General features: G+C 38.2%; 1 protein-coding gene across 2 annotated transcripts in view; it reads right to left on the bottom strand.

Annotated features, from left to right (window-relative positions):
• Nucleotides 1-14,833, bottom strand: part of LOC133522152 (chaoptin-like) — a 49,920-nt gene that overhangs the window by 8,634 nt on the left and 26,453 nt on the right. Inside the window, exons 2-5 of one of the 2 annotated variants that reach the window (XM_061857378.1) lie at nucleotides 4,434-4,604; nucleotides 3,616-3,760; nucleotides 3,411-3,521; nucleotides 336-3,328 (exon numbers count right to left, since the gene is read on the bottom strand). In XM_061857378.1, the coding sequence (XP_061713362.1) occupies nucleotides 336-3,328; nucleotides 3,411-3,521; nucleotides 3,616-3,760; nucleotides 4,434-4,602 (3,418 nt within the window). In that variant the 5' untranslated portion in view covers nucleotides 4,603-4,604. The remainder of the gene's footprint in view (nucleotides 1-335; nucleotides 3,329-3,410; nucleotides 3,522-3,615; nucleotides 3,761-4,433; nucleotides 4,605-14,833) is intronic. The other variant, XM_061857379.1, reaches the window with a different exon arrangement.

Consider the following 14,833-nt stretch of genomic DNA (forward strand, 5'->3'; position numbering starts at 1 on the left):
ACGAGTAAGCTTATTTATTTCTGTGTGTTTGTGTGTGTGTGTGTGTGCTTGTGTGTAAACTTACATTTGAATTGTATTCGTTTTTCCAAAAGCCTTAAAGCGAAGCGATGTACGAATACTAAGCAAACATACTTAGGAAACTTACAAGCATCAAGATGAAATTCGGTTGGTGACTGCAGCTGCTGTTGCGGCATGACTGCTGCGGCTTTGACCTGGGCGCTGTGAAGGAAATTGATAGTGGTACGCGGCAACAGGAATGCCGCAACATGCAATGCAGCTGCGGTTGTCACAAAGCGTGCAGTTGTCACCTTTAGTTCTTATATACCACCTCTTACCTGATAAAAGTTTAGTCGCCACGTGACTCCAGCTTGTAAAGTTCGGGTAGAAAATGGCCGGATTTAGTGTGTTGAGCTGGTTATAGCTCAAGTCAAGGCCCAGCTGAGGCACCTGTCCGAGGTGCCGCATCAGCGCCGTCGGCAACTTCGCCAGGGAGGTGGCTGTTATCCTAATAAACATCTCTTGACTTCTTGAAAATGGCTCGAAGGCTTCGTCTGATATTTTACGCAACTTCGATCCTCGAATTTCCAAGTAACGAATATTCCTTGCGTCTATTCCATGCAGCTGATCGTCCATTACATCATCAGTCCAGTGTATAATCAACTTGTAAAGGGAAGGAAGGGCCGAAGTAATATTAGAGATTCGAAAAGTAGAATGGTTTATGGTGGACCACGTCTGTATGCTCAGGGACCGTAGAGATATTAAGGGGCGGAAGGAATCTTGGTCAACTATATCTAAATGCTTGAGACCGTTCAAATTTAAATGAGATAAGTTGCTCAACCATTTAAAACTATTTGGCGAGATTTTTATAACAGGGTTAAATGAAATATCAAGAATATTTAAATTATTTAAGTGCGACCACATCTTTGGCACCAGAGAGGTAAGACGATTATGGCTAATGTCTAAATGGCGAAGATTCACTAGCCGTTTAACGTCAGTCTCCTTAAAGCTGTTAATTAAATTTGAAGTTAAATTGAGACTTGTTAAGTTCGTCAATGGTAAATAAGGCACTGATTTCAAACTTATATTTGCAAGATTCAAATGCCGCAAGTTGGGGAGGTTGTGGAACAACTCTTTAAAGTTTGCTTTTATGGAATTAAAGCTTAAGTCGAGCTGACTCAAACCTCCGAGACAGGAAAAAGTGTTATCGGATAAAACTGTAAGTAAATTGTGACCTAAGTTCAAACTTAATAGAAACTGTGTGTTGCGAAATATGTTACTATCTAAATATTCTATTCGGTTGTAAGATAAATCTAGATACCTGAGAGTGAAGCCAATCTGAGAGAGAGCAGTGCTCGGGCATATTGAAATCTCGTTGACACTGAGATCTAGATGTTCGATCATAGTATTCTTAAATACGTCTCTAGGAAGAAGTCTTAAGTTATTATGGTCCATTTTCAGGTATCTTAATCTATTTAAATTGCTAAATTGCTCCACTGTTAGCTGGGAAATTGCATTATGAGAAAGGTCTAAAATTTGTAACGAAAACAAATCACTAAAAGACTTTCGTTTAATTGAGTTTATATTGTTCTTATGCAAATCTAGTATCTCCAAATGAGAAGCTTGGCCAAATGCTTCACTCGAAATATGCATAATTTTATTATGCGAAAGAATAATTTGTCGTATTGTGGACTCAAATACAAGGAAGATATTATTTGGCACTTCATGCAAATCATTGTGTGAACAGTCGAATATATTTACGGAAACTGTGGAATCGCCATCTATGCTTCTAATATTATTTCTACTGACATTTAACGTAAACGTAATATCGGCATGAGAAACGTTGAAAAATGCATCAAGCGGAAAGTACGTGAAGTTATTACCTTGGAGCTCTAATATTTCTAGTTTCGGCAAATTAGCAAAGGTTTCCGGCTCCACCGAATCGATTATGTTCCCAGCCAGAGATAAATATCTCAAGTTTGGTAAGTTGGTGAAACTGTGCTTAGTTAAGTTATTGATTCGGTTATAAGATAAATCTAAGTTTCTCAAGTCAGGCATGTTCGTAAATGTTCGGCATCGTATTGAACTTATAAAATTATAGGAAATTCTTATACTGTTTAGAGCTAAGGTGACATTTTTATGACTTTCGTCGATAACTATGTCTACGATCCTGTTATAGTCTAGATTCAAATACTTTAAATACGGTAGTAACGCTATGTCTGTTAATCTCAGTATGTGAAAATCATTATTGTCAAAAGAAAGCCAACTTAAGTTTACTAGACCCTCGTCTATTTCAAACGGAAAATAGCCACTAAATAGCGTGGAAGATGATTCTAAAACATGCAAGGAGCTAGTAACATTTGAAAAAGATTGCGGATGAACATAGTACAAGTCGTTGAAACTCAAATTAATTTCTTTTACTGGCATACTAGCTGGGAAAACGTTCTTATAAATCTGTGCAATCCTGTTTCCTCTCAAATTGATAGTCGCTAGAGCAAAAGCCCAGTCCCGGAATTCGTCGGGCATCAAATTAGATATCCTGTTATAGCTTAAATCGAGGTAACGAATGGAACCCGGTTCGAGTGTTTGAAGCGAAGAGGGCATGGCAGTTAAAAAGTTGCCAGCCAGAGAAAGCGTCTGGAGGCGGCTGGGGAGGGGCGGCGACTCCTCCAACTGGTTGTACGCCAGAGATAAATGGCGGAGCCGCGCGACCTGCGCCAGGCTGTCCGGCAAGTGCGACAATTTGTTGTGCTCCACTTCTAAGTGCTCCAATGAGTTTTTCAATGATAAAAATACGTCATTGTAAATATATTTAAGGTTATTGTACGAGATAGACAATCTCTCTACACGATTCTTAGCGTAAACTAACTTAGGAACTATTGTTAGTTCGTTGAGATCTAAAATAATTTGCCTAATTTGGATTTCTTGGAGTATAAGTATATCGACAGAGTCATTTAATTTATTATTACTCAAATCTAGTTTCTCTATTCTTTTGGTTTTATTGTTCGAACAAGTGGAATTGTGGTCAAAGTTAATAAAATTATGTCGTAATTGTACACCTTGTAGCCTAGGGAGATTATAAACTAAATCACAGGAAAATTTGTGTAAAAAGTTATTGGAGAGCTTAATGAGGGTTAGGGAGGGAGGCAAGGAGTCCGGGTTGATGGAACGCAGCAGGTTGCCCTCGAGGTCCAGCTGCAGCAGGCGGCGCAGCGCGCTCATCGCGCGCGCCGGTAGCGCGCGCACTTGGTTGTTGCTCAAAGATAAACTCGTCAATGTGTCTTCTAAATGATGCCATCGAATTTCAGGATTGACATGAGCTATGTTGTTGCTAAAACAAATTTTAAATTTCAAAAATCTACCCGCTACGAAGAAAGATTTAAAGGAATCTCTATCTAAATGTTTGGACTTACTTCTGCAGATTCATCCAATTTAAAACTTTTAAATCTTTCAAGCCTTGTTGCGGTATTTCTGTGAAATCGTTGTATCCGAGATCTAAAGAGGCAAGTGTAACAGCCATGGAACTGGAAAGAAGCAAGTTCAGTTGTTAAAATATCTTTAGTATACTTTTGAGTTTTTTTTTTAAGTAGCCAATCCAATGAGGGACCATATTCATACCTAAATGCATGTGGTTCGATGTTATGTAATTTGTTTGCTACTAATACTAGGGTTTGAAGCTTTAGGCCATCCAGTGCACTTTCTGATAGGACTTCCAGATTAGACATGCTTATATCCAAGTGTTGTAACTCTATTTGAGGCCATTCTGAAAAGGAATTTTATAATAGGTAAGTGATAGACCCTTTATTGTACGAAACAAGGACAGGTCATTCATGTTTCACCCCTTTCTTACAAATACAAAAGTTAAAATGATAGAATTAGAGAAACGATTAATAGCTACTTGAGGTTGGTAGCGCGTTTATGAAAATGCCATTGGTATTGCCCATGTAAAGGTATACATATCGTGAATACGAATTTGGTACATACATGATTAGTAAATAGCTAACTAATTCGAAACATTGCTTTGAATATAATACGATGCGAAATGAATGACACCCTCAAATTATACACATGCGGCACTTTATAATTATCTTGTATAATATCATGACTGAACATACATACATTCATTTCACAAAATCCGGTTATAGGGTACGGCTCACGAGCTCAACTTTATGGACCTAAGTAATTTGGAACCCTATTTCGTGGCCTAAGAACTTAAAGCAAAAATAGTGCTTAAATATCCTTTTGAAGTGAGGTTTCATTAGTTAATTTATATCAATACAAAACATTACTTTTTATTTCACATCGCAATAAAAGAAACGATACAAATCACAATCTTAAAAGTAGATGTAACACAATTTACACAATCTGCGGTCTCTTCCAGACAAACTTTGGGTAGTGGCAAATTTTATAATATTTGGTTTAATTTAAGTCTGTACCTGGGAAGCGGTGTAGCGGCACCGCGATACAGGACATGTGCTTGTCGCGGCAGGAGCATAGCGGACTGCCGGCGCACGGCTCCGGGCGCGGCGCCGCCAGCGGGCCCACCAGCAGCGCCAGCAGCGTGGCCCCGTGTAGCGCGCGCACGCACGCATCGCCCAACACCATCACTGCAAACACACGCTGTCATAACTAAACTAAACCATCCGTGATATTCTAGACAATATCCTGACTGACTCATCGAACGAGTCAAACCTCACCTCACTAATAAAGTGGTCGTGCAGATAAGTTTGCGAGCATGTATATGTAGTTAGCATGCAATCACAGTGGACACTCTGCTATAGCTAAGACAAAAGAGTTATTGCACACCAATATAGGTAAACTCAACTGTAAATACACCCATACTTAGAGATGGGACTGAGTATTTACTCAGTATATTTTGACGACCGGTTTGGCCTAGTGGGTAGTGACCCTGCCTACGAAGCTGATGGTCCCGGGTTCAAATCCTGGTAAGGGTATTTATTCGTGTGATGAGATGGATATTTGTTCCTGAGTGTTTTGTCATGGGTGTTTTCTATGTATTTAAGTATTTATAAATTATATATATCGTTGTCTAAGTACCCTCAACACAGCCTTATTGAGCTTACTGTGGGACTTAGTCAATTTGTCTAATAATGTCCTATAATATATATATATATATATATATATGTATTTTGTAAGCCGCTACTGGACTAAACTTTTTTAAGTTAATACTTTAGGAAAAAGCCCGTTTCTAAAGGCAGAAATAATGTTGATCCTTCCATAACTTTCAAACCAAAGTTCAAAAAAATATGAAAAAATATTGGCAGGCAGATTAGCCGTTGAATAGAGTACTAAAGTAATACTTCGGTTGAGCATGATCGGTTGAGCCATTTTTGAGTTTTCTATGAAAAAAAACATTACCTTTTAGGTCGTACGAGTAAGTGCAGCGTAAACACGCATACATACAGTTATCTAGAATATCGCTAGAACTTAAATCCCACATTTTAAAAGTAAATACTTTGTTATTTAAAATAAAATTGTTAACTACGCATTATAACAAATTGCTTCTCACTGATGTTTTTTTTTTTTCAAAAATTTGTGTCCTATATGCTTTTTATTATGTAAATATTGTTAATATACCTTAACACTCTTCAATATAATATTGTTAATACTTATACGTTAATAAAAAAAATCTCACGTTTTATTACGGTGTGGCTGGTAAGACCCGAAAGATTTTAAAAGTGTATTCTTGACTACATTTAGAGATTAAAATGTCATACAAAAGTTTTTTGAAAAAAACGTGTCGATAGCAGAAAACGAAAAAAAAAATTTTGACAGAATATTTTTTTTGCCGAAATTGACCAAAACTCATATAAATTATTTTGCTTCATATGACCTCAGGAATGCGAGGTTAAAATCTGTCAGATTTGACAAGCCCACGGTGTATTTTATTAGCATTCGTTTTTACCCGCCTAAATGAGTAAATACGGGTATTTATCGGGTGCTCAAATACTCAGTATTTACTCACCCCTACCCATCTCTACGGCCATGCTACATTGAAAATATGCATGCAATCAAATTTTACAACGAAGGTCTCAAAACTATGTAGGTATATGACTAATTCACAGATATAGTTGGATCTAATACATTTTTCCGTAATTTCTGCATTAAAAATGATGAACGAAAAAATGGAATGACCATGATTCTTAATTCAGCAAAAATGTATGGTTTCAGAAAAGGCATATTTAACTTACATTCATACTTTTAATAATACTCAAATTAGTTTATATAGTTCTTACTTATAAGATTTTCTATCATGGGTCTTCTTTTAATCCGTACTGAAACCAACACCGTATAGACTATTAGATTTTGATGTTCCATAAAAGGCAATGACTTGACTCGTTTTTAAAATAGCGTACTCTGGAGAACCTATATTTCACTAGCGGCGATCTGCGATCGCTAACCGAACGAGTTTTTATTCTACTCAACACTTCTACTATTTAGTTCAGTTCTCAGTTGTTCCACATAATTTGGAACAGAGAAAATAAAAATAAATAGGTATTATAGGAAATGCCAAACGTTTCATATAAGTTGCATATAACTTAGTAGCAAACAGAGTGCACGTCTCGGTTGATGGAAATCCTTAATGCACGACAGAGTAAATTTGATCTCAATATCTCAAAGGGATCTAGCGTTATCGTATTTTTAAGCAAAGGATACCGCTCACGCCTTCTCCCTCAAGGGTTAAACAAATTGAAATAAGGGCATGCGCCGTACCTTTGCATGGCCGAAGTGCCGGGTGAGTAGGTAAGTGTTAAGAAAACAATGGTGACTATGCCTTATTTTTATTTTTGTCGAAGCTTACGTAAACTACTTTTTTGGTGAGGATCTTTGTGCGCCGCTACTAATTATTTAATTTATTTGTATAATAATTAATTATGTTATAGCGTCATAGAAAATGAAGTGTCGGACGCCTCGGCCCAGGCACGGCCCGGTCTAGCGTGAGTCATCCTTTATTGACCGAGCGATAGCGAAGGTATCCGTTTCAGCTTGGGCAACAATGCTTTTATATGTCCGGATTTTCTCTGCTGCATGCCACATTTCTTAACCGATTTTCGTGATATTTTGTGAGCAAATTCGGTAGTTAAGTAGATATAAGTTTTCTGTCGTTTCCTTTTTCGGAAAATATTCAAAATGGAGGAAATTGGCCTAAAGGACTTAAGCACTAGGTCTATATGATAAGGATTCAACGGAATAACTTTACTTTTATTAAGCTCATAGCGAGGTCTGCAGCTCAGAGAACCGCCGTGATACCATCGAGCTCATCTAAGAATGGACATTGAAGGAGGCGGTCATAGGAACTTTGACTTTGGATTTGGACTCATAAGAAATACAGGAATGATAAATTTAAACTTTTGACCTTCATTTTGTTGCACATAACTATAACCCTAATGTTTAAGAACATGACGCTCTTTAATTTTTAACAAGCAGAAACGTCTGCGAACGATGCTATTAAGCTTAGAATAAATTTAAAAGTGGTGGTTATTCCACTTTTAAACTTATGACTCTCTTTTTTTAACATAGATGTTAGAATCTAACCACGCTATGTCGGCCGCCAAGTTTTGTGGAGTATCACGGCCAGAGTGCTGAGTCAGTGCAAACTTAGCGTGATCGGAGTATAAACAGAAACTGATTAAAAAAATATTTAAATGTTTGGCGCAAAATGCAAGCTTTTATGAAGCCTTGACTTCACTATGACTATGACATACGCAAAATAAGTTTACTGTCTCTAGTCCCAAGTAAGTACCTAGTAGTGTAGGACAACAGATTATTTTTGGTAATGTTGAAAATTATTCGAATTATTATTTCATTGTTTTTATTACAACGAAGGAAAATAGTGTAATTAAATAACAACGCATTTAAGAGGACAGCATGAAAGACCGATAGAATGTAGAGCCTAGGTTTTTGCGGTTATATAAACAGCATGAACCCGACATAAAATAGATGTAAATCTTTATTTGCTTCAGACTAGAAATACATAAATAGAGTCACAAAGATAAAATAAAACATTGTGAAATTACAGGGTTATATTCCAAGCACATTTTCAGCAGGAACAGAACCTGCGTTTGTGGTCTATTACGGCTGACATAGCGTCTCGTTATTTTAGATTGTGTCGAGAACCCCTGGATACGAGATAAAACAACATAATGTATTGTACTCTGATATTCTTGTGTTACGAGTATTACGACAGGGTACGTTGGTTGGTGTAACACTTCCTTTGTTGCGCATTTCTTTGAAGTTATTTACTTCACGAGCCAAAGACAATTTCTATGCAAGTGCATAAAATGTAAGTATTATACCTATTAACTAATATACATTTCTTCCTGGATACTTCAATAATTTTGTCGCTATATATCATAGATATATATTTGTTAATATATTTCCTATAGTTTCTGATGGTCAATATTACATTAAGACATCAAAATACATTCATTTCACGTGGCGGGATTATTAAACAGTTATTTTCCAGGATCGGATGGTTTAAGTAAAGGCCATGAAGGTTCATGGGCTCATTAAAGACAAATACATTTATTCTTCAATTGTAATGAATCATTGCTAAAATCTACCACTGTTTCTATCCGACACAACAACGCTGAGAAAATACCGGAGCAAAAATATCGGCGGGAATTATTATATTTTCTACAATAGGTAAGAGTATAAACCTATAATTTAGTTTCAAAATCCTTAGAAGCTGGAAAGGGTAATCTTAAAGCATCATCAGGTTCCTCTTCTTTTTTCCCGTCGAGGTTCCCACAGTGTCTGGCCAGAAATTAGGGGTGCTAACCGCATTGAGCGTCAGTTAACATATTAATTATAAAATAAAAAATCGTGCCAAGAATACTTAACTTTCGGACACAAACCTTTTTCATATCAAACCTAATTTGTTTTTGGCTTATAGTTATGATTTAGAAGTACGAGTATTAAACATTAAATGAGTCTAGATTTTTAGTAAAGGTGACAGTCCATTTCCAACTGCAGCTGCACTACCGTTGCGACATTACTGCAGAGGCTGACTGCTGCTGTTTGCGGCGTGCAGTCGCGGCAGCGTTCGTCAGTTGATTGTCAAAGTCAATGAATAATGTCACTGTCAGACGTATAAATAAAATTACTAATTTACTTATTTGTATTTTTTACGAGAAGAAGTAAGTGACGATAATGCTACATGGTACAGTCAAGGTATTAAATATCGATACGGACTAAGTGCCATAAATATGTACACACTACCTTAATGTATGGGCAATAAGGGCGTGTATACATATTTTTGGCAGTTTGTCCGTGCCGATATATAATACCTTGACTGTACACGAAAACGAAAAACAGTTTGCCTTTCTACAAAAGTCACATTCAGTCGAAGGCAGCTACGCAATATTATTAAAAAACCAGATATTGTTGGTGATCGTTTGTTTGCCGATTAAATGAATAACAATTTAACTTCAAATTGAAGAAATACAACCAAATTACTCGAATTAAATGAATGCAGAGGAGAAATATTTCTTCACTTAAGGTAAGTTAACATTTTGAAATTATCTTCCCCATCCTCTTGACTAAATGCGTGACCACCGCACACAGCAACCCGACAAGAGCGGGACTCATGTTGCTCGTGATGGATACGGTATGCGCACTTGATCCACTTGCATCACGTGATGCAGCCAAATCCAGCCGGTGGTGTCTGCACGTTTTTGGTGGCCTAGTACCGCCTGGATGTAGAAGTCTGCGATAAACGTCCCCTGAAAAAGCTAGGTAGGCTCTTTTATCCCGGGTTTACTTTATTTTTGCAAAGGGATTCGTGGGTTTCGGAGATGGCGATGCGACAAAATAAATTCTCCAATGCAGTCGTTCAGTGTTAGCAAAATATTACAGATTTATCTTTCTGAGTTTTCATATTAAACCAATCTTTCATTAGTTACCTAAAAGTAAAGAATAAACGAATAAATTTGATTTGTAAGAGCTATAATTACGCAATTTACACTTAATATTGTCCAGTTTCCTATTTCAAACTAAAGCACAAATTTAAATCTTATAATCGCTCTTGTGTTGCAGGTGTCCATGGGCGACGGCACTCGTGGTCGTGGCAGATACAGTTTATGACTAGACCATATAAAACTTGATGGGCGAGACAAGAAATCCTTTATGAAGAAAGCTATTTACGTTAGCCAAGGGGCTGATAGAAAGAATATTTAATAAATTAATTGGAATAATAAATATTTTCCTCGTGATGGTGTGATAAAATAAATTCGTGTTGCGCTCTGTAGCAAAGTTTGTTTAACCCTCATGCCTTGAAGTCCCCGCAACTGTCAATATAATTTTATTTTAAAACCGCTGTCGCTTCTCTTGTGGTTCAATTTTGTAATTTTTCTTACGTTTGAGCATCCATATGCTACCATGAGGTGTTAAACAACAACTTTGCCTTTTGTATTTCTAGGTAATACAACTGAATTATTGCTTCTTTTATCTCAGAAATGGCTTTGAAATGACAAAGTGAGAAAGTGTCACGATATTATACACCGTGGGCTGGTAAAACCTGATAGTTTTAAAGTTGTATTCTTAATCGCATTTAGAGGCTAAAATATCATACAAATTTTCTGTAATCGGTCTTCTTTCAGAGATAATGGCAATTCTTGCGAAAATTTGTTTCTGCTATAACTTTGTGAAAAACGCCTTTTTCGCTGCGGCGCTGCCTCTATGTGACTTGGTTTAGTCATACCTTCTGACAAACATTACTCAACTAAAAAGAACACTCGCAATTTTGATCTATTAAGAAAACTTTACTTCTTCGTTGTAATGTTTTTTTTTTCGCCAAGATGTAGAAAGAAATAACGTGCTGTGTGCAGAAAATGGCTTTTAAATCGGCTAAAAAAAACAGAACATTTTTTTTCCGAATTTTACTAAACATTTTTTGATCCTCAGGAATGCGTGGTTAAGATCTGTCGGATTTTACCAACCCACGGTGTATATAATATGATATTACGACACTTTTACATGTTATCACGCCAAATTCACTGTGCCACGGTACTGTCAGCGAGAATTCAGTAATTAATCCTGTTAAATATAAGCGTCACTGAAACTCCTAAGCACGCCTCCAACTCCAGAAGTGATACATGCGCGTTGCCGACCCTTTAAAAACCTGTACACTTCTTTTTTCAAGAACCCCTACTGTAGACCTTCAGAAAAACCTCGGCAGGGAGCTCATACTAAAGCCGGAGCGCCCGCGGGAGGAAATTCCTCTTAAGCCGCACAGTGCGCGACCATTGTTGCCACTAAAAAATGTAATCTACTGTGGTTTCGTAGTATCCTAACACAAATATAGAGGATACAGAGTAAGCTATTTCATTCGAAACATTTTCTCAGTCAAAATTTGGAAAAAGAGAGAAAGAGGAAAGAGAGAGGAAATTGCATACGACCACTCCGTTCAGTATTAGAATCATCATAGAAATATTATGTTGTCACATTTTTATGCTATGTGTACATGATTGTACGATAATGGTTAGCATACCTACATCGATCTTATTCTAACACATAAGTGCGTCCTGTAATTTAGTAGTAGTTGTAGTAAAACTTTTTATTGTACAAAAATGAACACAAAACAGGAAAAAAACACTCATCATTAATACAAAGGCGAACTAGTTTTCCAGTTTTTTCACTATTATTAGTTTGTAAATAATTTATATATACATACATACATAGCTACTATCTACTTATTGCCTACCATGAAAATCTTAATTTGTAAATCGTATATTTGGCTCTCTATCGTTCTTGCCCTTTCGAGCTTATAGCTGTTCTCGGAAAACTACGAAAAAAGGAAAGAACTGTTTATTTAATGAATTTATCAGGAAACATTAAACAAAAATAATAAGAGCAACGCCAAGATACAGAGGAACTACCGCGAAACAGAAACTAGCGGGGTTGTTTATCCACGGGTGTAATAAACTCCTTATATTGTAGTGGTTATATCCTCTTTGCTTAGAGCTACTAATATCTGTGACCAAAGACATTTCTGTAAAGATTTGACGTGCGGTTTGCAGTTGCGGTCGTATGTACACCAAACCAACACCAAACATTAAAAATCACCATGCTACGTGCAGTCGGTCTTGTCATCATTTTACTATGGAATTTGACAATAACACTGACGTATTCAGGCCGCTGCAGTAATGTCGGAGCAGTAGTGCAGCTGCGGTCGGAAATACGTTAAAATTACCATATTACGTGCAGTCGGTACCGTCATTGATTTTACTATGGAAATTGACAATAACACCGACACGATCAGGCCGCTGCAGTAATGTCGGAGCAGTAGTGCAGCTGCGGTCAGAAATGGACTGTCACCTTAACACTTTCTTCTTCTTCTTTGTCAATCCCTCATTACTGAGGATCGTGACCACTTGGCTTTGCAGCTCCTGTGATTTGTCTCCATCGGTTTCGATCACCGCTTGCTGGAGTTTGCCTGAGGTGGCCTTCTTAACTTGGTCAGACCATTTAGTTGGTGGGGCCCTGCGGTCTTTCACCTTCCCCTTTTCCGAGCACGACCAGACCCATGGTTATCTCCTCCTGCTCAGTGACAAGCGCCCGCAAGTCTATTACTGATAGTGTGAAGTCATAAATATGTATATTTCAAGTTCATGTGACAATATTTGTGAAATTTGTCGTATGCGATTATCGAATGCCTTTAATGTCGAGCGCTCGAATCTCGAAAGTTAGTTCTCATTGTAATCGTGGACTCATCTGAAATAAGCACTCGCGCTCCCATACTTAATAGTTCAGGAGTGCCTATTGTGACCACGAATTGTCTTAAATCTTAAAGGTAATCTGGGAAAGGGACATCAAGGAAAGTAAAGTAAAGTAAAGTAAAGTAAAGTAAAGTAAATTTTATTTGTGGAACACAGAATTTGAAATTAATTTTCTTTATCTTTAAGCATTCACGAGGAAAATGATTTGACGGACCGACAAGTAGACATAGAAGTGATCATATAAGGGTTCTTATTTTTCTTTAGATATTTGACGAAATAATTTATAAAAATATTTGCTTTAAAATGTTTATATTTCTTAGCCCGTTATTGTGTCCTACTGCTGAGCAAACGCCTCTCCCCTTGATCTCCACAACTCCCGTCCCGTCCTTGTGCTATTTCCGGCCAGTTACTGATGAAGGTGTCTAAATCGTCCCACCATTTCCATCTGGGCCTGCCACGTCCACGTCTTGCGGTATCCACTTGGTGGCTATACTGTAGCCCACCTATCCAGGTGCATGCGGCAGACGTGACCCGCCAAGCGGCGCGGCGGCGGTATTTTCTCCTACGTCCGTTATCCGTGTTTTGGAGCGCAGTGTAATGTTTCGGATTCTGCTGTACTCCATTGCTCGCTAGTAAATCTTCAATTTGGACTTTTGGCTCTCGGTGATTGACCATGTTTAGACACCGTAATTTAGAACAGGCATAATACACATGTCAAAGAGTGTTAGCGCTGTGGCAACACCGCTAGTTTTTCTACAACCAATGATTGATGGAGATGCGGCTCCAATCTGCCAACATAGACGACAGAACGGCGGCCAACCAGAGAGCGCGATGCCAGCGCCGAAGTTTCGCATATGAGACGCATCGACGTGCACCGCGACCCGAGCATCGACCTCTTGCATCTTAACCACTGAACTGAACGCGCGTGTCCTAGACAAAGAACCTGTAGTAACGTCTTGTAATACACCATTAAAATAATGGTACCTCTTTAAACACTTGTCTTTTATTTAAATAGCGTAATAACGCGCTAACATTTGGCGACCGTGACAGGACACGCGCGGAATATTATAAGCATTTTTCCAGTGCCTGAGCAAAAGCCGCCATATTGGGACGCTGTGGGCCTGGAGCCGACGCCGACGCCGACGCAAATCGCCAGCGACCATCACCGCCAGCCATCGCCGCCAGAAGTACAGCCCGAAGACCAAGGAGGGACGGCAGCGGCGACTGGGACCGGATCGGAATAACGACGAACGACGGCGCCTAGCAACAAGGCGGCAGCGCGTGGCGGCCGGCGAAACGAGGGAAGTGCCGTGAGGGGTGCCCGTTCCTTTCCTGTTTCTTTCCTTGTTTATTCCTACACCTTTTTCTTTAACTTAACTTAAATCCCTTATCCAAAAATTGCATCGTAAATTTAAAAACTTGAACATTCCTAAACTCAGTGCATTGACCTTTACTTAACCTTACATGACAACTGACTTTAAACTTAAAGAACATTGAATTCCCTTCTTAAAAGAGTGCTTATTGTGTATTAATTGCCTTCATTTGTGTTTTACTTTCAGAATAGTTCTTCAAAGTGTGACAATCGTGTGTGAACTCGTAAATTTCTAACCTCTTAAGCCACGTTTGCATATACCTACTGTTAACTTTATTTCTGCTTAAAACGCCTATCGGGGCTTTCTTAATTACATAAACTACTGTGAAGTGCTATTATACATTCCAATTTTAAAGACGTACTTTTTTGTAAAACCAGTGAGATTGCATGTGCATCTTTTTATTTCGTGAAGAAACCGTTTTGACCACGCATTTACGCTCAATTCTTTTGCACTTAAGGACCCACACGTGTGTTCTTTTAAAATTTCACTTAAATTGTAACCCAATTACTTTCGCCAACCTAATCAGTTTTCTTTCTAACTTCACCCCTGCTTGCATCTTGGTTGTGTTCGCATATGCACATATTCGTTTGCACGATTTCAGTGGACAACCTGTCGAAGTGCGTGCCGCGTGCCACGAATATACCGTGCCACGCACACTTCTATCACCACGTGGCAAGTTATCCAGTGTCAAAGCCGCATGCTGCTGCTACACACCAAGTGCAC

Source organism: Cydia pomonella, chromosome 10 (genome assembly GCF_033807575.1).
Source record: "Cydia pomonella isolate Wapato2018A chromosome 10, ilCydPomo1, whole genome shotgun sequence".
In the NCBI taxonomy this organism is placed as follows: Eukaryota; Metazoa; Arthropoda; class Insecta; order Lepidoptera; family Tortricidae; genus Cydia; species Cydia pomonella.